Source organism: Vombatus ursinus, unplaced genomic scaffold (assembly GCF_900497805.2).
Source record: "Vombatus ursinus unplaced genomic scaffold, bare-nosed wombat genome assembly UNPS02014811.1, whole genome shotgun sequence".
Classification (NCBI taxonomy): Eukaryota; Metazoa; Chordata; class Mammalia; order Diprotodontia; family Vombatidae; genus Vombatus; species Vombatus ursinus.
The window spans coordinates 11,737,633-11,758,803 of NW_020954589.1; the positions used below are offsets into that span (position 1 = coordinate 11,737,633).

General features: G+C 48.3%; 1 protein-coding gene across 2 annotated transcripts in view; it reads left to right on the forward strand.

Annotated features, from left to right (window-relative positions):
- Nucleotides 1-20,711, forward strand: part of SCUBE3 (signal peptide, CUB domain and EGF like domain containing 3) — a 50,658-nt gene extending 29,947 nt beyond the window's left edge. Inside the window, exons 5-23 of one of the 2 annotated variants that reach the window (XM_027876758.1) lie at nt 1,050-1,175; nt 1,415-1,531; nt 4,000-4,047; nt 6,703-6,819; nt 9,076-9,198; nt 9,668-9,784; nt 11,359-11,484; nt 11,822-11,938; nt 12,103-12,198; nt 12,536-12,652; nt 13,553-13,711; nt 14,045-14,257; nt 14,688-14,849; nt 15,053-15,220; nt 16,487-16,648; nt 17,186-17,383; nt 17,848-18,000; nt 18,135-18,214; nt 19,333-20,711. In XM_027876758.1, coding sequence (XP_027732559.1) covers nt 1,050-1,175; nt 1,415-1,531; nt 4,000-4,047; nt 6,703-6,819; nt 9,076-9,198; nt 9,668-9,784; nt 11,359-11,484; nt 11,822-11,938; nt 12,103-12,198; nt 12,536-12,652; nt 13,553-13,711; nt 14,045-14,257; nt 14,688-14,849; nt 15,053-15,220; nt 16,487-16,648; nt 17,186-17,383; nt 17,848-18,000; nt 18,135-18,214; nt 19,333-19,482 — 2,549 coding nt within the window. In that variant the 3' untranslated portion in view covers nt 19,483-20,711. The remainder of the gene's footprint in view (nt 1-1,049; nt 1,176-1,414; nt 1,532-3,999; nt 4,048-6,702; nt 6,820-9,075; nt 9,199-9,667; nt 9,785-11,358; nt 11,485-11,821; nt 11,939-12,102; nt 12,199-12,535; nt 12,653-13,552; nt 13,712-14,044; nt 14,258-14,687; nt 14,850-15,052; nt 15,221-16,486; nt 16,649-17,185; nt 17,384-17,847; nt 18,001-18,134; nt 18,215-19,332) is intronic. The other variant, XM_027876759.1, reaches the window with a different exon arrangement.
- Nucleotides 20,712-21,171: the final 460 nt, after the last annotated feature.

The window sequence follows — 21,171 nt, forward strand, 5'->3', positions numbered from 1 at the left end:
GAAGTCAGTGTTGGAATAGGGTAAGTATGAGATGGTAGTCAGCATAGGTTTGAAAATAAGTATAGGGTTGGGGTAGGTATGAGGTAAGTGGGATTGTGGGTGGTATGGGGTTGGGGAGTCAAAAGGGGTGCCTTGTGGATCCAGGTAGGGTATAACTCTAGACACGTGGGCTTGCCTGGGCTGCTGCCTCTCTCAGAGGGTTCAATGTTTAGTCCCTTATGCTTTGTGCTCTGCTCAGCATCTGAAGACCTTCTATGCTGTGGTTTGGAACAGAGGCTGTGGAGTCAGATGCAGAGCAGAGGAGATGGGATGTTTTGGCCTTGGGGTAGTGTCAGAGGGAGCTAAACCTTCTCCACCACAGATCCCTTAACTACCAACACTGAACACTGGGTACCTCCTTATTTAAGTGACAAAGAACAAGACTTTCACTCCAAATCTAATATCTTTCCCACTACCCCACAATGCATTGTCCTTAGTAACTGGAACTGTGTATTATATAGCTCATAGTGACTTCACATCTTAGTCTTTACTATCTGTCCCATTCATTGGACATGTTTTACACTTGACCTTACAGTTGTCGGCTAACTTTTCATATGTATGTCTTATCTCCCTAACTAGACTATTCCTTGAAGGTAGGGACAAAGTCCTGTAATTCTCCGTGTCCTACTGTGCATAAATCAGTAGGTAGGTGCTTAGGCATTTCCTGGTTGACTGAATAGAAGGCTGAGCAGACTGAGATATTTTGGGAAGAGGAACAAACAGGTAATGCTACATAATTTGAATGAATAGATGCTTAATCCAGGTTTATTGTGCCAACTGGTGCCTGTCATGCAGTGGCACTTTAGTATCCATAGGAGTGTGCTAGGAACAAGGAAAGGCCTCTCAGATCAAGGGTTAGCCACCTCTCTCTAAGATAAAGTCAGAGGAGGGCTTAGACCCTTAATTTGGGTCTTCCTGATCACCAAGCCCTGTTCTCCAAGCAGTTCCCTAGTTCCCTGATTCCCCGTGCCCAGAAGCTGCATAGCTAGTATATTCTTCTTCCCCTTTAGAAGGAATGAATTGCATGAACAAGAACCACGGCTGTGCCCATATATGCCGTGAAACACCCAAAGGGGGTATTGCCTGTGAATGCCGCCCAGGTTTTGAGCTTACCAAGAACCAGCGAGACTGCAAATGTAAGTTGGGGTGCTAGAGAAAGGAAGGGAAAACTGCAAGGGATGGATAGAGGGGCTTAGAGGGCACGGTCAGGGGAGGAAGAGAATAGTGGGGTAAAGAAATATGGGGAAGGGAAGGGCCAGGGGACTCTGAAAAGGAACCACTAACCAAGCTGGGTCAGTGTTCTTAATTTAGGGGTAGTACCTAGGGAGAACGTAACCACTGAGCACCTCAGTGTTCCCTCTCCCCTGACTCACAGTGACATGTAACTATGGCAATGGTGGCTGCCAGCATACGTGTGATGACACAGAACAAGGACCCAAATGTGGCTGCCATGTCAAGTTTGTTCTACACACTGATGGAAAGACATGCATTGGTGGGTAAAGCTCTGGGAGAAAGAAGCATGGGAACAGAGTGGCAAATGTGCACTGGGCAAGGGGTAGAGGTAGGGAGCCCAAATGGGCCACCCTGGGGACAGATGCAGTTTGAGTAGGGGAAGGGTGTCCTAGCTCAGCAGCCGTGGCCTAACAGACACCAGAAACTTCTCCGAGAGGGAAGGGGAGAGCCCACCATCTTGGCTGGAAGGGGAGAACTGGAGAAAAGGAGCTGCTTCACCCTGACTGGGGGCTCAAACCAGAGAAGACTCTTGGGTTTAGCCAATCCCCACAATGACTGACGGAGTTGAGTAAGACCTGGCACAATCCTCTTTGCACACCAAGGTGGTGGGAGAAGGGGGTGAGGCAGTCAGGCACCTTTCTCACTTATAGGAAGCAGGGCCTGGAATAGGTGGACAAATGGTTGGGATTCTTTTGGCTCTAGGGACTTTTCCCCTCTTCTTTGTCACTCCCTTCTTTCCTTTTGCTCACTTTCTTTCTGGCACTCCCCGTTGCATCCTGTCTCTCTCTCTCTCTCTCTTCTTTTCCTTCATGATTTGAGAATGATATTCCCTCTCAGCTTTCTCCTTATGACCCTTCCCTTCCTCAGCAGCTCCAGGCCCCTCACCTCCTCAGTCCTAGGCCTCTATTCCCTTAGTCTTTGCTTATCTATATATGAGCCTATTTCCTTAGTTCCTGGGCCCTACACACTGTCTCTCAAGTCACAGGGTTGTTAATTCAGTCCCATACAATTCAGTTCACTAAGCATTTAGTGGATTTGACTGAATGCATTTAATGGATATGCATTTAATTTAAACTATTCTGTCAGGAAAACAAACCAATTTCCCAAGGAGGTGAGGGAGGAGGGGGGAAAGGCAGTCATTTCAGAGAGGTGAGGGACCAAAAAGGACTTAGAGATCCCTTCGGTTCAATCTGACAGGGCTCTGCTGGGCTGAGTCTGGACACGGTTTGAATCCTGGGCTTCAAAGGAGCTCTTATAGCCAAGAGAAACACAAGAGAATGGGTTGTTCCCTGAACTAGTCAAACCCCCTTCCCCTTTTTTGCACTTCTCTCCTTCTGCAGAGCTTGTTTTCATTGATGGATATTTCAGAACAGCCACTATGGGTAATAAAATGGCAGGAATCCTAATAATAGCTCCCATTTCTCTAGCGCTTCCAAGTTTACAAAGCACTTTCCCCTCAACCATTATTATTACTCTTATAGATATAAGGAAACTAGAGTTCCAGAGACTAAGTGTTTTGCCCAAGACCACACAGCCAGAAAGGAGAAAGTGGAATGTCTTGGGTTGGTCCCCGGACATCCTGATGATGTGGACCTCATGTAACATTCAATATCAACAGTCTCCTTGTCCCAGAGATCCAGGCTTTATACGTTAGGCAGTGCTGCCCCTTCCCCAGACCCCAAGAACACGATTGTCCCTTTGTACTCAGAGATCTCTGATTTTGTTTTTTTTGTACAACTTCCCTTAGTCACCTGTTCGAAAGACTAACATCCCTCATGGTTCTTCCTTATTTTAACTTTAAATCCCTGCCACTACATTTTCTCTCTATGTATTCATCTTCATTAATTAAGACATTTTTTGGTATTCACAGAGTCTTCACTTTTTCAGGCTGGATTATTTACTCTTCTTCCATTTTCCCTACCCCCACCTTCCGGTACTCTCTGGGGCTCTCTGCCCCTGTCTCACATGTCCCCACCGTCCTCCTAAATCATGAAGCTCAGAACAGATTCTTGGTCATAGTCTGGGCCAGGCTTAAGCCTGGTAGAGAAATCGACTGGTTTCTTTTTATTCAGATATCTCAAAGTCAGGCTTGCTTTAAAAAAAAAACAAAAAACAAAGATATTACACAGTTGATATGCCTGTTTAGCTTGAGTTCCATTCTAATTCCTATATCCTTTTCTGCTCTCTTATCTCATGACCAAAAGAGAATGTGGTTTTTCCCTGAACTACAGTGGGTCCCTTTTCCAACGCCTCTCCCCTTCCCCTAGAGAGTTAATTTTCTGTCTTTCTCCTGCTCTCCACATTCTCCCCATTCCAAGTTTATTAGTGGAAGGAGCGTTCTGAAGAATGTTTGGGGATGATAGTACTCTCAGTCTATTTAGGAAGACAGACAATTAGTCTCAGAGACAAGTAAAGTGCATTCAACTAGGATTTGGGAAATGGGAGTTTCGTCCATATCTTTACCATCAATGTGATGTGGGTCTAACTCTCTGGACCCTGAATTTCCCAACTACACTATTGGGAGGGTGAACCTAGCCCCTGTGTGTTGTAGTTAGAAAAATCAGATGCCAGAAAGGAAGAGGGCTCTGGAAATAAAGTGGCTATAAGAATCCCAAGGTTCACTATTTGGGGCTTTTCTGGCTCCAGTCCTAAGGGCAGGGGCTAGGGCTCAGAGGGCCAGGTGTCTCCTGCCCATCATCTAAACAGCTTTTTTACAATGTCAAACAGGGGAAAGGCGGCTAGAGCAGCACATCCCCCCCCAGGCCGTTTCTAATGGTAAATATACCTGCTCTCTCCATGCTCGCTCGCTCGCTCGCTCGCTCAGGGAGGGACTAACCCGCTGGGGGCTCCCACTAACTGCATGCCCCACCAGGCCTGGCCCCACTTAGGCCTGGCTGGGCCCCAGCCTACCAACCAGGCTCACCTTGGCAACCTGGGCATCAGCCCTACTGAGGGGACAGGAGGGAACCTGGGTGGCAGAAATCCTGGGCCCCCAAGAGCTAGCCAAAGAATCTTTGTCGGTCTTGCTTGTCCTTATTCTTTATCTCCTCTGCTTTCCTTTCCCCCCTCTTTGTTCCTTCTTCCTCCCTCTGCCCCCAGTGACTCCCTTACCTACTTTTCCTTTGAGTTCCTAACTGTCCCTCAGACACAGCTGTCATTTCTTATCTTTTCCTATACTCTTCTGTACAGCTAAAGGTACAGTCAGCTCCACCCTACACACCTCTGTGTGTAACCAGGCGGGAGGATGCTGATAATCAGAGGCCATCCTTCCCCAAAGGTGCTTGCTTCTCAGGCCCCTGATCCCTCTAGTTCCATTCTCCTAACTCCCCAGCCCTCTAGAACCCCCCAGTGCTTTTTCAAGAAGCCAAGGGTTGGTAAACTGGAGAGCCCAAGGAAGAGAGACTTCCATTCTCCTGACCTGACCCTGGTGCTATTCTAGTCACCTGGAAATGGCTGCCCTGCTCTTATCACAGTAGCTAGTGCTTGGCTTTCTGGGACCATCTTGGAGGCATTTTTTTTCTCAGCAGTGTTGTCTACCTTATGCCCCGAGGGTATCACTTCCTCCTTAGGACCCTAAGAAGGTATTTGAAATAATGTTTCTATTCCCCTCACTTGAGGCTCTTGGGCTCAGCCCCACTTTCAGAACATTAGCTCCTACGTCAAAGTTGGGGTTTGGGGAAGATTTCAGGGTTCCATCCCAAAGTTCTCAATATCTCCACATTGGTTTGGAGAAACCTGAGAGAGTCTGAGTCTGGGAATGAGATAAAGGATATCCCAAAGCAGTCCTGCATCCATTTAGATCCTACTTCGCCTTTTCAGAAAGTCAAGGAGAAACAAAACAGAACAAAACTAGAATCTAGGAGGTGGGATGAGGGAGGAGGTGAGTTGGATAAAGCGCTGCAACTCATTTGAACAAAATACCATCCCTTTGTCATGGTCCAGGCTCCATGTGCAAGGAGGGGATGGGACATGTCAGGGAGCTCTGCGTAGAGAGGCAGAAGTGAGGTAATCCCAGGACATTCTGAATCCTGGGCCTGCTCCCCAAAGTAATAAGGGTAGGGCCTGAACTTGTGGGTCAAAGTTTACTCAAGCTGGCAGCAGCCTCTAGAGCTCATCTCTTCCATGTCCTGGTTCCCAAGCTTCTGTTGCTGCTGCAGGGATCCCAGGGTTCTTTATTAGGGACTCCCCTAAAGCCAAAACCTAAGGATTTCTCATTTTAAAGGAGGGTCTCAGGTTTGAGAAAAGCCCACAATCTCACTGGCCCACCTATTTTCAGTGCCTTGCATGGTTATAAGCGGGTGGTTTTCCCTACATCTAATCTGAATCTCTTCTGTTGCCATTTAAGCCTATTTGCTCTTGCTCAGGCTCCAGGAAAGAAGGGGACCAGCCTCAACCCTTTACCTTTCTCCAGATACTGATTCCTTCCAAAATTGGAAGATCTATAGAATCAGGGCAGAGGTAACAGAAGGAATATAGCTTGAAAGTAATGGTTTTTATTAGGTCTCAAATGATCTCTTGGCTCTGTGACTCTCCATCTCTTTCATCCCATATTCCCAAGATGTTCCCTCCTCTCTGCATCATTTCTTTCCCAAATCCATCCTCCCCCAAACCCTACATATGTCCTCCTGATGAAATGAGGAGAGAAAATGTCTTTGTGAGCTCAAGAGCATCTGGCTCGATTCCATCCAGGACAACACAACAGGAAATAGGCCTAAACTGGGAGGGCTTTAGGTTAGGTGAGATGCATTTTCAGATGCCCAGCGGTGGAAATCACTGGAACCACGAGATGTTGTGGTGTCTTTTCTAAAGATGAATAGGCACTTTTCAGCCTAGGGCAGTTCAAGAAGGGGAGGAATGGACTCAGTGAACTCTGGCAATCCCTTGCCAGGCTACTGACTTGAGGATACTAGGCCCTGTCCTTGGAGAGTCGGTGCCTAGACCTGCCCCTCCCCCCTAGCCTCAGTTAAACTCTCTCCCCCACCCCACCCCCATCAGTCTTAAAAGAAGGGGATGGAGGATGGGAAGAAAGGGGAGCCCTATCTACTCATCTCTGTTGCTGAGAGACAGACCCACTCTAGCTCCCTCCACTCCTACTTGACTTTTTCCCCCTTTAAACTCCTCCCATCCCCCCACCCCCCTTCAGCACATTCCTCCTTGACAGCTCTGGCTTGTACCTGCCTCACTGCTGTCCACCTTGTTTCAATCAAGTTGGGGGCAGGGAAGCTGGCTGCTTGGCTGCACTTGCAGAGGGGAAGGAGAGGGGGATAGGAGCCTGGACTCCAAGATTTCTCCCCAGACTGAGTGAGGTCACTGAGTGGGCTGAGGCCTCCCACTCTGGACCTCGATTGCCTCCACTGAGCTTGAGTGTGGAGGCCTCTCCCGGTCAATAACGTTCTTTTCCCTCCTCCCCCGCTCCCCCCCCCAAAACAGAGACATGTGCTGTCAACAACGGTGGATGTGACAGCAAGTGCCATGATGCGGCTACTGGTGTCCACTGCAGCTGCCCCGTGGGCTTCATGTTACAGTCTGACAGAAAGACTTGCAAAGGTGAGGAAACCCCTGGTGAGGACACAGGCCAGCGATGAGGGGTGGGGGGAGAGACCGTGAGCCAGGGGTCACTTCCTCCCAATTATGGCATCCAAGGCCCATAGCGGCTGGGACCAAGTCTCCCTAGTTTATGTCCATGGAGGACCCTCTAACTTCAGAGAACAGAAAACACATGTCTGTCCTACGGCTGGTGATGGACAGGACCCAGGCTGCCCACCTTCCATTTGGGGGTGGGGAAAGCAGAAGAAAGGGTGGACTTTTTTAACATACGTGTCAGAAATTCTTCTTAGCAGATACTCCTGCTCACTCCACCCCCAACTCTATCTCACACCATCATAGAATTACAGTATTTAGGAAGTAGAAGAGAACTTAAAAGATCATCTTCTCAAAACCCCTCATTTTTCAAACTGAGAAACTAAATCTTGGTTCTGAATGGAAGCAGGGAGGTTGAGGAGCTGGAATCCAAGGCAGATTTTTGTGGATTGAAATATATATATAAATTTAAACTAAATTTCATTTATTTCAATTATATATAATTCAAATTTATTTAAATTAAATTTCATATATACATACATATACATATACATACGTATATGTGTGTGTGTGTATATATTTTTTCAAAACAGTAACTAAGTACTAGACAGCTGAAGTGACTTTCAAGATCACCCAGTTGATTAGTGGCAGAGCAAGAACTAGAGCCCAGGTCTCCCAACTTCCATTCCAGTCTTTTTTTAACTATGCCATGCTGTCACTCCATTTTTTACAGCTCCAGTTTTTCTATCCATATTTCTCAGCTCAGTTTAAGGGGTACACTAATACAATCTATTTCTATCCTATGTAGTGTCCCCTCCATTCTACCCACTTCCTAATCCCATCCCTTCTTTTCTTTCTCCTCTTTGCCCTGTATCCTTCACCACACTATCATCCCCTCCTAACTTTTCCCTTTCCCCGACTACCTTGTTAAGGAATTGTGCTCTTAATAACTGGCCAAAGACCAAAGGGGAGGCAAGAGGACAGCAGTTTACCCCTGGCTGTGCCCTGGTGCCTGATGTCATAGGCATGTTCTTTGCCTGTTTTGATGACGTTACCTCTGCAGCCTTACTCCCCTTAAAAATCTGTGGAGGTGTTTCCCCACATTTTCTGTTCCACAGTTATCTCCCATTCCCCTTCATCTCCACCCCTCTAATAGCCAATTCCATGGGGGAGAAAGAGTCATATTGAAAGCACTGACCCATCATCTTTTGTTCTATTCCTCCTCCCCTTCAACCCCTCCTTTTCGCAGGAAAAGGCAGTGGGGGCTGCTATAAGCTTTTTGGCCTTGTTCATTGTATCTCTCTGTGGAACAGCTGCCACAGAAGAAGGGGGAGGGGTGGGGCACACAGGTCAGACAGCCAGAGTTAGGGGGCTTCCGGCTTGGGAGGACTTTTGACAGGTATGTTAAGAGCAGAGTAGAAGTCTGCCCTCTGCACTCCTTCCTACCCTCCCAACTGAGAGGTGAGTCGCCTGGGTCCTGTCTGTCACCAACTCAAGGAACTTGACCTCGGGAAGGAAGCAACCCCTACTCCTCCGCCCTCTCCAAGCCAGTGCTGAAAGCTGCCTCAGGCCTGATTCTCTCCAGAACCCTCCCAGCCTAGTTCCCCTGCTTGGCCTCCGATCACCCCCTCAGTTACCTATCACTGGCTTCTCTCTATCTCTCCCTCCCAACCTGGCCCCTTTCCCAGTTTCTCCTCCCTCTGCGCTTTCTATGCCACCCACCTCTCAACTCCCATCTTAGTGTCCCTTACCCAGGCCCCTCTCCTCATCCTCCTCAAGGTTCCTCACACTGACTCTGCCAAGGGGTTAAGGAAGAAACTCCGTATTTCACCTCTCAACTACCTTCATGGGTAGAGAGGGAGAAAGAGGAGGCTAAATGGTCCCCAGTTCCCTTCTCCAACTAGACCCCGCCCTTTTTTTCTCTTGGGGTCCTAGTTCACTCTTTGAGAGCTTAATGGTCATCTTCTCTCCTACCCCCAGCTCCTCATCTAGGAACTCAGCCCCAGGAAGGAGAAGGAGCACAGACTCCTTTAGAGGGAGGAGGGAAGAAAGAGGAATGAGAAAGGCAGGCAGAGCTTATCCCAGGTCCTCTGACTCACCATGACTCTCCCTTGTTACAGTGTGTTGTTGGGGTTTTTATTTCTGTCCCTCAATCTTCTGGGTCTCCACTTATTCATCTCTTTGCTTTTCCCTGTTTTTATCCTTAAACTCCCTCCAATTCAGACATAGACGAGTGCCGCCTGAACAATGGGGGCTGTGACCACATATGCAGAAACACAGTTGGCAGCTTTGAATGCAGCTGCAAGAAAGGCTACAAGCTGCTCATCAATGAGCGGAGCTGCCAGGGTGAGTATGAGCTTGGGCAGAGGGGTCAAGGAGCAGGTTAGCAGAGGGACTGTGGGGATGAAGGACAGAGAGTTAGGGGCAAAGAGGCAGGGAATTCTCATTGGGGGGGGCAGTGGAAGAGGGAAGGTGGGCATCCAAAACCAGGCAGACACTACAATAACCAACGACATGACATCCCCTTCCTTCTTCCCTGGTCTCTTTGGACCTGAACCCTTCGAATTCCTCAGTCCTCACCTTCTGGTGCCACTTGTCATTACTCTTCCCTCCTCAAATCTAGGCAGGGATCCATTAAGGACACAGACTCCCTCTTAGGGGTGGGAGGTTTTGGCTGGGTTCTGTCATTCTACAACATCCTCAGTCTGCCCTGGCCGGTGGTAGAGGTGGGCATGGGGTCTAGATGCCAGAGCGTAGGTTAAGGGGCTTAAATCCCTGGGGAACATGGTTTGACTATCCCCAATTTCGCCTCCAGATATTGATGAGTGCTCCTTCGACCGAACCTGTGACCACATCTGTGTCAACACCCCAGGAAGCTTCCAGTGTTTCTGTCACCGAGGCTACCTGCTCTATGGGCTCACCCATTGTGGGGGTGAGCCAGAGACCTTTTGCCATTAACCCAATTCGATCTTTATCTCCTGGCCCTTCATGCCTTCCTTAGCCCACCCAGGGCCCTTACCCTTCACCAACCCAGTGTGACCTCTTTACCTCACCAAATGAACTAATCCTGCTCTGTCCTTCTAACTGTATGTCCATGTGTATTGGTGCCTGAATGAATTATGATGAAAAGGAAAAGACTAGGACAGGTTCTGAGAGGTAGGACTCCTAGATCCCCAATATGTACCTACCTTTACAGGAATTTCCATGTGATAATTCACCATCATAACATGTCTGCCCTTGATGTCTTCACTTCCTCTGGACAGCATGGATGGGGGACTGCTGGGGGCTCAGAGGGAGAAGCTGATGCATACTTCAGACCTCCAAGTTAGAAGGCATAGAGTGCTGCAAGTTCAGACAGAACTAAGTCATAATTTACAGGTCATGGGCAAACATCCCATGTGGCCAATATCCCATAATATCTACTGTGGTGCCAATACTTGGAAATACATGGACCTAGATCATCGAACCCAAGCAACACAGCTCTAGCCACTCATGCTGTCGTCACTATACATAAGTCCATAAGATTGATGCTCAGTATCCTTCCAAATAGCCTTAGATCACAAAAGACATCGCCCTCCTCCCAAGCATACTCAGAGACAGCCAAGGACTCAGCCCAAGCACTTATGATAGGAGTGCTCCCTCTACTGGTGCAGGCTGCAATCCCTCCATGTCTTAGTAAATAGTGTTCCAGAAATGCTGGTGGCCAACTCTCTGATGATAAGCCTCTCTGAACTTAGCTAGGCTGAATCTCAGAGGACAGTTAAGTTATTACACATTAATTACAGAGGTTAACCTGTTGTCTGGACCACGTCTGACATGCCCAAACTAACCAGTACTTAAACCCTCACCCTTCCTGGGAGGAAGAACTGGGAAGGGAGGATGTTACATGCCAAGGGAAAAGGTAATAATAAGGTCATAGCCATGTGCCCAAGGTTCCTGTTTACATTATAAGCAGCTGAGTATCTGATCATAGTGTCCTGCCCGTAACAGAGCTTCCTCCTAACTTTTCCCCTTGACTCTAAAGCCCAGTCCTGCAGTTGGTTTGGTTGAGAATAGGACAAGTCCATTCCTTTCATAGCGTTGGGCATTTGAGGAATAGATAGAGCTGAGAAGGAGCTTTGAAGGTAGGGTTAGGGTAGGTTCCAGACAGTGGCTATGGACAGAAATGACTCTAGGCAGGAGATGGGTCAAGACTCGCCACAGTCCAACCTGAAATCAAATTTTTAAATTTACTTTTTAATAAGTCTGTGCTTATTGGAGCTTTTCACTGGCCACTCATTTCTGTGATTTTAGAATAGCTCTAGGGTTAGAACTTATGAGAAAGCAAATAAAAGCAAACTTCAGGTATGACTAGATCAGGGTTTGGCCAAGAGCCCCTTTCTGCCAAGAATCATTTCTTTCCCGGCTTTCTTTGGAGCTGGTAGTCGTCTTAGGGATGACAGGAACCCCAGCGGAGTTCCTCCATCGCCTAACACCAGCCTCCTGATGTCCTCCTTTTATCTCCAGATGTGGACGAATGCAGCATTAACCGAGGAGGTTGCCGTTTTGGCTGCATCAACACCCCTGGGAGCTATCAGTGCACCTGCCCTTCAGGCCAGGGACGCCTGCACTGGAATGGCAAGGACTGCACAGGTGTGTAATGCCCTCTGCTGGCCATGGTGGGCACTGCCTTCAGTAAGTTTCAGAGCTAGGAACTAGGGAGCCCGGAAGAGCAATGGGGTGGCAGGTGGAATGTTCCCCATCCTGAGCCAGTGACTGTAAAGGGTAAGGCTCCCATTTTAATCAGATGAGGGTAGAAAAGAAGGTTCTAGCAAAGAGCCCTAAGACATATAAAGAGTGGAATAAATTATAGTTGACTGTTACTTTGCTGAAGTAATGGGACCTAGAGTGGGAAAATGTCAGTTTTACTTTATCACTCCTACTTCCACTCTGGCAAATACATACATTAGTGCCCTGTCTCTCCTCCCAGAGCTGGTGAAGTGCCAGGGCAGCCTTGGTGCCCCTCGGGCCATGCTCAGCTGTAGCAGGTCAGGCAAGAAGGACACTTGTGCTCTGACCTGCCCCTCCCGGGCTCGATTTCTGCCAGGTAAATGAGCTACTGATGAGAAGACTATGGGTGATGAGGAAAGAGATCTGGAAAGATCCCAGGGAGGTCTAGATAATCACTCTGTTCTCCCTGGGGTTCTTCCAGCACTGTGAGATTTTGAGGGTGGGGAGTGGGTCAGATCTGTAACATGCTCCTCCCCCCAGAATCAGAGAACGGCTTCATGGTAAGCTGCGGCACGCCCAGTCCCCGCTCCTCCCAATCCAGGAGTGGTAACACCACCAGTACCCACCATTGCCTTGGTGAGCCCCTATCCTAATTCCCACAACTACCAACCCTCTTTGGGAAGCCTCATGTCCTCTCTACCTGCTCTCAAGTTCTGTAACCCTAATTCCCTTGATGCTTTTAATGCTGCACACTAATCACCACTGTCTTTTTTAATCTATCCTAAAACATTCCTCCTCAAACCTTAGACTCCCTGCTTTCAGCTTCTTGCTTAACCCTTCAGTTCCCTTGCCATATCCTCCAGATCCCTAGTTCGCTCCTTTCCCTCACCACCCCCATGAGATACTCATTTCCCTCCTCCCCAAGCCTGGGGCTGGCACTCAGATTCATCTGTACCCTTGATGTTCTGTTTAGAAACAGCAGTGCTATCTGTCAAACAACGAGCTTCCTTCAAGATTAAAGATGCCAAGTGTCGCCTGCACCTTCGAAACAAGGGCAAGCTGGAGGAGGCAGGCAGAGTGCCAGCATCAGGTCAGGATTCTGGATGCCCACCTTCACGGAACGAGAGGCAGGAGGCGTCATGAAAAGGGCACTGAACTGGGAGTCATGAGACCCAAGTCCTGCTCCTTTGCTCTGGCACTAGTTATGCTGTGACTTTGGGCAATTCACTGCCTCTCTGGGCCTGTTTCTTCATCTCTAAAATGAGCAAGTTGGGTTAGATCAGGGAGTTGTTAACCTTTTTGTGTCATGGACCCTTCTGACATTGTGGTAAAGAATAAGGGCCACTTCTAAGAATGCTTTTAAATGCAGAGAATAAAATACACAGGATTACAGAAGCAACCAATTACACTGAAAATATACTATCAAACTGTCTTGAAAAACCAAGTTCACAGAACTCAAGTTAAAAAACAAAACAAAACAAAACCCAAACCTGAACTAGATGATCTGTCCCTTCTAGCCCTAATGTTCTTTCACTCTATGTACACTGAAGTACCATGCCCTACCCCCCTCCCCACCTCAGATCCTGTGCTCTTCTGGGCTCTGTTCCTGGTTATCCTCCAGATAACTTGATGCCCCATAAATTCTCCACCTTATGGGTCCTTCATGCTCCAGAGTCTGGGTCAGATCAGATAAAAGAAGAGTCACTTGCAGAGATCCCTACACACAGAGTAGGCAAGGGACAGGAGAGGGGTTCTTTTTTTTTTTTTTCCAGAGGATCATATGATTTAGTTTCCAACCCTTCCAAGACTTCCAGTCTTGTGTCTGAAAAATAAAGGAGATTTGGAGGTATAGGCAGATCTCCATCAGGTAAAGCTAGATGCAGGAGATTGAGAAATAGGACATAAGCATCTGAACTGGCTTCTTTTCCTTAATGGAGATGGATTTTAGGATTGGGGATCTAGGATGGGACTGAATTGTGTTCTTCTCCAGGTGGAACTCCCTGTTCCGACTGCCATGTCACCTTTATCCACCTGAAGTGTGATTCATCCCGTAAAGGGAAAGGACGCCGTGCCCGGACTCCTCCTGGGAAGGAAGTCACCCGTCTCACTTTGGAACTAGAGGCTGAAGTCAAAGCTGAAGAAACCACAGGTAGAACTGAGGAAGTTAGGGAGTGAGGGAGCGTGGAAGGTTAGAAATGGAGGCAGAGACAGGAAGACCAAACAAGAAGAGCTGGGCATACAAGGACATTGGGAGTGAGGAATAAGGGATGGAAAGAGAGGAGTAAGGATCATGAGAGCCACTCTTATTCCTAGCCACTATGGACTTATAGCTGCTACTCCTGCACGTGTCCCATCCTGGCTGCTGGCTGCTCCTCATTAGATCCTCTTGTACATGGCCATTCTTCTTGACCCCCTCCCCATTCATAGCTGTTTCCCCAATAGACACACACGCCCTCCTGCTCATGGCTGCTTCCTTCCACAGCAAGCTGTGGGCTGCCTTGCCTCCGACAGAGGATGGAACGGCGGCTGAAAGGGTCACTGAAGATGCTAAGGAAATCTATCAATCAGGATCGCTTCCTACTGCGCCTTGCGGGCCTGGATTATGAGCTGGCACACAAGCCAGGCCCAGCTGGGGAGCGAGTGGAACAGGCAGAGGCCTGTGTGCCTGGGCAGCATCGCACTGGGGTCAAGTGTGGTAAGAGTGTGTAATGGGGACACAAAACTGGAAGGAGTACAAAGCAGGGGCTAGTTTGGGATAGGAAACAGGCATGGATTCTTGAGGCTACCCCCCTCATTATTCCCAAGTATTTGAACTGCCCCAATTTGTGGCTTTCCAAATTCCCAAGCTATGACCATCCCATATGCTTCTGTCCCACCCATGTCTCTTAGATCTCAAAGTACTAAGATTTTATATATATATAAAATATATATATATATATCCCAGGCTGGGTTCATATTCTCTTACTACTCCATCCCTCCTATCCATGGCTTCAACCTATATCACACACCTTCCAAATAAGATTATACTTTTCCCCCCATGGGGAGGGGGTCCTAATTCTGGGGAGTGGGAGGGCAGTCCTAGGGCTGGGGGGGGGGGATGGCTAGCACGGCCGACTCTCCCTCAGTCAGCTGCCCGCAGGGAACGTATTACCACGGCCAGACGGAGCAGTGTGTGCCATGCCCGCCAGGCACCTTCCAAGAGAGGGAAGGGCAGCTCTCCTGTGACCTGTGCCCTGGGAGTGATGCCCATGGGCCCCTCGGAGCCACCAACATCACCACATGTGCAGGTGCCAGGGGAACAAGCAATCCAGCCTAGGGAGGGGTGGGATAAGGGAAGCCCATGGGCATGAAGTTTCCTAGGGGACAGGAAAAAGCCATAGCCTGCTACCCTAGCTGGTGTCCCATGTGCCCCTGCCCCATGGGACTGGATGAGCCTATGGGCAGGGCCTTAGGACACCCCCATCAGAGTCTGGCCCTTGGCTTATTGCAGGTCAGTGCCCACCAGGTCAGTACTCAGCAGATGGGTTCAAACCATGCCAGCAATGCCCACGTGGCACCTACCAGCCTGAGTCAGGACGAACACTGTGCTTCCCATGTGGTGGGGGCCTCACCACCAAGCATGAAGGGGCTGTCTCCTTCCAAGACTGTGATACCAAAGGTATGTGAACTACAAACTCCCTATGAGCAACTCTCTCATTTTACAGATGAGGAAACTAAGGCCCAGAGAGAGTAAATGATTTGCCCAAGGTCATACAGATAACATACAGCAAAACCAGGATCTGAACCAAGATCTTCTGACTCTCTTCACTCAGTCAGATTGCCTCTCAACTTCACCAGGCATATGTCCCCCTGCCCCCACACCAGCTGAAATTCCAAATTTCATCTCTGATTTCAAAGCATAATCCTTCACTTCACGGCAGCCTTGGGAGGGAGCACCCAAGCTCAATGTTTGATGGTACTTGGGCCAGTAAATACTGCCCCAATGCTCCCTTCCCATCACTGATTAAGACTCCTATTGGCCCATCACCACCCACCTACTTCAAAGATCATCAGGTACAGTCCTACATCTCTGGTCATCAGAATTAGCAACATTCAGATCCACCTATTGCCTTCACTTCCATAAACTGTCTGCAATAATTATCAAAACACTACCTGCCTGCATTAGTGAAAAATCTGCATATGTTCAGAGTCTTTAAAAAAAAAAAAAGGAAAGGACACAACTTTAGATAGATGGCCTATCAAAGGTTGCTGTTGTTGTTCTGCCGTTATCAGTCCTATCAGACTCTTCATGACCCAATTTGGGGTTTTCTTGGCAAAAAATACTGGATTGGTTTGCCATTTCCTTCTCCGGCTCATTTTACAGATGAGAAAACTGAGGTAAACAGGGTTAAATGACTTGCCCAGGGTCACACATCTAATACATGTCTAAGGCTAGATTTGAACTTAAGAAGATGAGTCTTCCAGACTCTAGACCTGGCACTCTGTCTACTGTGCCACCTAGCTGCCCTCCATCAAAGGGTGCCATCCCTAAACAGAGAAACTTAAGTACAAGGAGGAATAACTGAGGCCCTTCAGCAGGGCTGGAGCCTGAAAAAGAATTCTAGTCTCCTGCATCCCAATTCAATTCAGCTCAAGACAACAAATCTTTATTGTTGAAGAGGGGTGGGGCATAGGAAACCTATGAGCACAAGGTCATTGGGAGGCAGGACACGACTCTAGTCGCTACCCAAGTTGGTGTCCTATGCACCCCCACCCCATGAGACTGGATGATACTATGGTCCCGGGTCTTGAGATTACTGCATGAAAGGCTGACTCTTAGCTTACTGCATGCAGGTCACTGTATATGTGACCCCTGAGATAGTTTAGCATCCACGCTCCTTCCCTAGATTTACTGGACCTTCTCTGCCTATCTCTTCTTCCACAGTCCAGTGTTCCCCTGGTCACTACTATAACATCAGCATCCATCGTTGTATCCGTTGTGCCCTGGGTTCCTACCAACCGGAATTTCGCCAGAACTTCTGCACCCGCTGCCCAGGAAACACCAGCACTGACTTTGATGGCTCCACCAGTGTAACCCAGTGTAAAAGTAAGTGTCAGGATCAAGTGATAGGGAAGGGGACAGTGGATAATGGTAGAAGGGAGCAGAAGTGATTAGAGGCAGTGGGTTGGCAGGGATGGGGAAGGTGAGTAGGGCTAGGGCTAGCGATGAGACACATAAGGAAAAGTTGGAGGGGATTGGAACAAGAAGGGACAGGGCTAGGGGAGTAATGGACAGGGAAGTTTCTCTGCCTCTTTAATATTCTCATATACGCTGTCATAGCAAAATCTCCTCCTTGACAGCGGGTGCTAGGGAGGCAGGGAGGTTGGGGAAAAGAAAGGCAGGAAGAAAGATAAATAAAAAACTTGGAAAGTGATCCTAGAATCATCCTATGACCATCAAGTCACCCTAAGAAGGTAACTACACTGGCACCATGGTAACCCACAAACCACATGCTTGATCACTAAGATCAAGAGGTCCTTTTTAGATTCCCCCATGAAATCCTTCTAGATCCTTGCATTCTTTCCCCATCTCAACATCAATTTTCTTCTCATTCCTGCCCTGTCCACCTGGGCTTGGTCACAGATCGCCAGTGTGGTGGGGAGATAGGTGAGTTCACTGGATATATCGAATCCCCCAACTATCCTGGCAACTACCCAGCAGGAGTAGAGTGCACTTGGAACATCAATCCACCACCTAAGCGAAAGATCCTCATTGTAGTGCCGGAGATTTTTCTACCCTCCGAAGACGAGTGCGGGGATGTCCTTGTCATGCGCAAGAACTGTGGGTAGTAGCAAAGTCGTGCTGGGGTGAGGGAGCTGGGGAGGTCTAGAAACGATGAGAGAAGGAACCAGGCACAGAGGCAAAGAGGGAAGATATGGAGGACCAAGAAAAGAAGAGAGGGAACCTGGGGGGCAGGGAAAAGAGACTGAGGGAAGGAGGTCCTAAGAGAACCAGGGGCTGCTTCCCTCCTTCCTAGAAAATTTGCCTTTAAAAAATTTTAAATGCCAACATTTTAATATTTTCTGGTCCCAGTGCACCAGAGACATTGCACCAGCACAATGGGATAACAGATTTGTGTATGTGGTGGGGGATAGGAGAGAGAGGGTGATGACAACTCCAATTTCCCAAGGTTTTGTCAGTCTGATGCTTTCTGTCCAATTCTCATCCCTAAACTCTCCTCCTAGGGTAAACTCTGCTCACCTCCTCTCCTCACCTTGTTACCTGCTTACTCTTTATATCCTCAGCCTCTCCATCCTCCATCACCACCTATGAGACGTGCCAGACCTATGAGCGGCCCATTGCCTTCACTGCTCGCTCCCGAAAGCTCTGGATCAACTTCAAAACAAGTGAAGCCAACAGTGCCAGGGGCTTCCAGATACCCTATGTCACCTATGATGGTTAGGAGGTCAGGGGTGTGGGGGGCTTATATTCTCTCGAGTTCAGTGAGAGTCAAGAAGGAAGCCCAGGGAGTGAGCTAGGAAGCAGGCAAGTTCTCTAACCCGGAGCCTTACCATATCTGTTGGCTTTGCAGAGGACTATGAACAATTAGTAGAGGACATTGTGCGAGATGGTCGGCTCTACGCCTCTGAAAACCACCAAGAGATTCTGAAGGTGAGGAAAAGAAGGGGAAGTACATGGGGGGAAGGCTAAGGGAAAGGGAAGTAACGTACAGGCATTGGAAGGATTATAGAGTCATAAGACCAAAAAAGAAGTCAGCAGGGTTCTTAGTCTCAACTCTGCTACTAACTAGCCCTGAAACTTTAGGTAAGCCATTTCCTATCTGAGCCTCAGTTTCCTCTCCTTATAAGGAAGATAATAGCCTCAATCATTTCTAAGACTGCTCCAAGCTTTAACATTCTATGATTCTTTGATCTCCTGTAATGACGAAAAAGGCAGCCAGATGGCACAGTGAGCTTCAGGAAGACTCATCCTCCTGAGTCCAAATCCAGCCTCAGACATTTACTAGTTGTGTGGCCCTGGGCAAGTAATTACCCCTGTTTGCCTCAACTCCTCATCAGTAAAATGAGCTGGAGAAGGAAATGGAAAACCATTCCAGGATCTGTGCGGAGAAAACCCCAAAATGGGGTCATGGAGAGTCAGACATGATTGAAACAACAGAACAACCACATCAAGAATGAAGAAAATGGAAATTCTCATTCAGAGGAGGGCTCACAGTAGTAGGCTTAGAAACAGACTTCCAGTGCTACCAAGGACTCAGAGTTCGAGTCGACAAACATAGTATGTGCTGGGTACCATGCTAAGGACTAAGGATACAAAGATCCTGCCCTCAAGGAGCTTGCACAGCATGTAAGGCCATGATGAAGTCATGTAGCCAGGGTTGGAAATAATCTGAGGAGGCGTGAGTTTCTGAGTTGACTTCATCTTGTGGAATGATGAGTTTCTAGAGATGGTGAAGTCTCGGAAATGAGGGAGGGAAAGAGGGAAATGAGGATTCCCTGGATACCATCTTTAAATAGTGGAGGATATGGGAGGTGCTCTCCAATGTCCAAAGGACTAGGCAAGGGGCTCAGAATGATTAAAAAGGAGGCCTGGGGAGGAGAAGCCAAACCATCAATTAACTAACTCAGGAAATATCTGTTGAACACCTTACTATGTGCACAGTATTTTTCAGGTCCCAGTCTTGGTTTTCATTTGACTGCCACCTTAATTTTGCCCACTTTGATAGCTTTAAGGCTAATGTACTCAGGGCTCCCTATTGTCCTCTGCAGGATAAGAAGCTCATCAAGGCCTTCTTTGAAGTGCTAGCCCACCCACAGAACTACTTCAAGTACACAGAGAAGCACAAGGAGATGTTACCCCGATCCTTCATCAAGCTGCTACGCTCCAAAGTTTCCAGCTTCCTTCGACCTTACAAATAGCCCTCCCCAGCCCCACAGACCCCAGCTTCGAAGCTCCCTGGTTGCCTAACCCTCATAGCCCAACAGCCCTCATCTTCTGCCAAGGAACTCTCTTTTTGGGGAAAACAAATATTCACTATGCAGACTACTTACTTTCCCATTCTGTCCCTCCATCTCCCTGCCTTTCTCTCTCTGATTTACCCATTTTTCCATTTCCTACATGCTCCCTGAGTGTTGGAAAAGCCATTCAGTGCTAGCTCTGTTCCCCCTAAGGGATGGAAGTAGCAGCCCCACAAACTGATCTTTTCCCTAACCCATGCTCTGTGGTCAGGATCAGTTTGAAAGGGGTGAGGGGGTCCATGAAGGCAATTGGTCTTAGGGCAATTGTGCCCTAGAGGCAAGGCAGGGAAGGTGTATCTGCCATTCTCAGGGCTGTGCCCTGACTGTCTAGAGCCAGAATCCTCCCCTCCTCTCTGATACATATCCCTCAACCCATGGAAACTCAGGCAGCCCAGGGTCTTACCAAAGAAGTCTTTGGCCTGCAGGCATTTCCCTAGCACTGGTCCTCTGTGGGGCATAGTTTGGGCACCACCCTCAACCCCACCCTCCACCACCACCACTGAGACCGGGGTGGAGCAAGCATCTTGTCAAGATTGTCCTAGTATTCCTCCTCCTTGCCCCACATACTGTGCCTGAGCTTTACCACTCAAGGGCTCACAATGATACTCACCACTGAGCTGGTGATCTCTGAACTAAATGATGAGGAACAGACGAGGAATGGGCAATTGCCGTGCAGATCACATTGCCGTGGCTTCCAGGAGAAAACATAAAGCTCCACAGAAGAGAAACCAGGTTTTTAAGCATTGCCAAAAAAGAAAAAAAAATCTAAAGGACTACACTACAGAATGACTGAATACTAACCGCAGACACTAATCCTTTGCCCCAACCTATAGCCCCTGGCTCAGCCATCCTCCCTTATCCCCATTCCAGTGCTCCCTGGGGGAGTCCTGCACCACTTCCTAAGTCACATCCTTAAAGAACCATGGCTGCTGATGGGAAACCACCCTGGGCCATAGCTGGCAGCCCCAGGTATCTCAATGGGCTCCACCAAAGAGGGTTCAGCCCTGTGGACTGGAGCTGCCTGCCCCTGGCCCCAGGCCCTGGGCAACGAGAGGAACGTGTGTGCACGTGGAGAGCCTTTTGCCCACCTTGTCCACATCTAATAAGTGCAATCATTTTGAGTCTTTATGTTTTTTAGAGGGAGTTTTTTTTTTGTTTTCTTTTAGAAACAACCCTATTTATAGCTGCCCAAGAAAGAAGAGTGTATGTTTGGAATGGAAGAAAAGAGGTTTTCATTCACATGAACCATGTCTACTGAAGTTTTCAGACCTGGAATTTCTCTTAGTCCCCAGCAGCCACTTAGAGGACGTCCAAGGGGCATGGGCCAGGCTGGACCAGGGCTATAGCTCAAAAGACAGGGTAGGAATTCTGGAGACCTGATAGAGCAGAAAGCAGAGTATCCTAGCAATTGCTTAGTCCATCCTGCAACATTTTCCTTCTGCTTCTGCTGGGAGCAGAGTTTAGGATCTTGTGATTTCAGAGAACTGTTGGAAGTGGTCATTGACTGTCCACTGCAAGTAGGAGTGGCTTCCATTTCTTCCTTGGACTTTGGGAATGACCACCTTACTGTTCTGTCTTCCCTTTGTTATA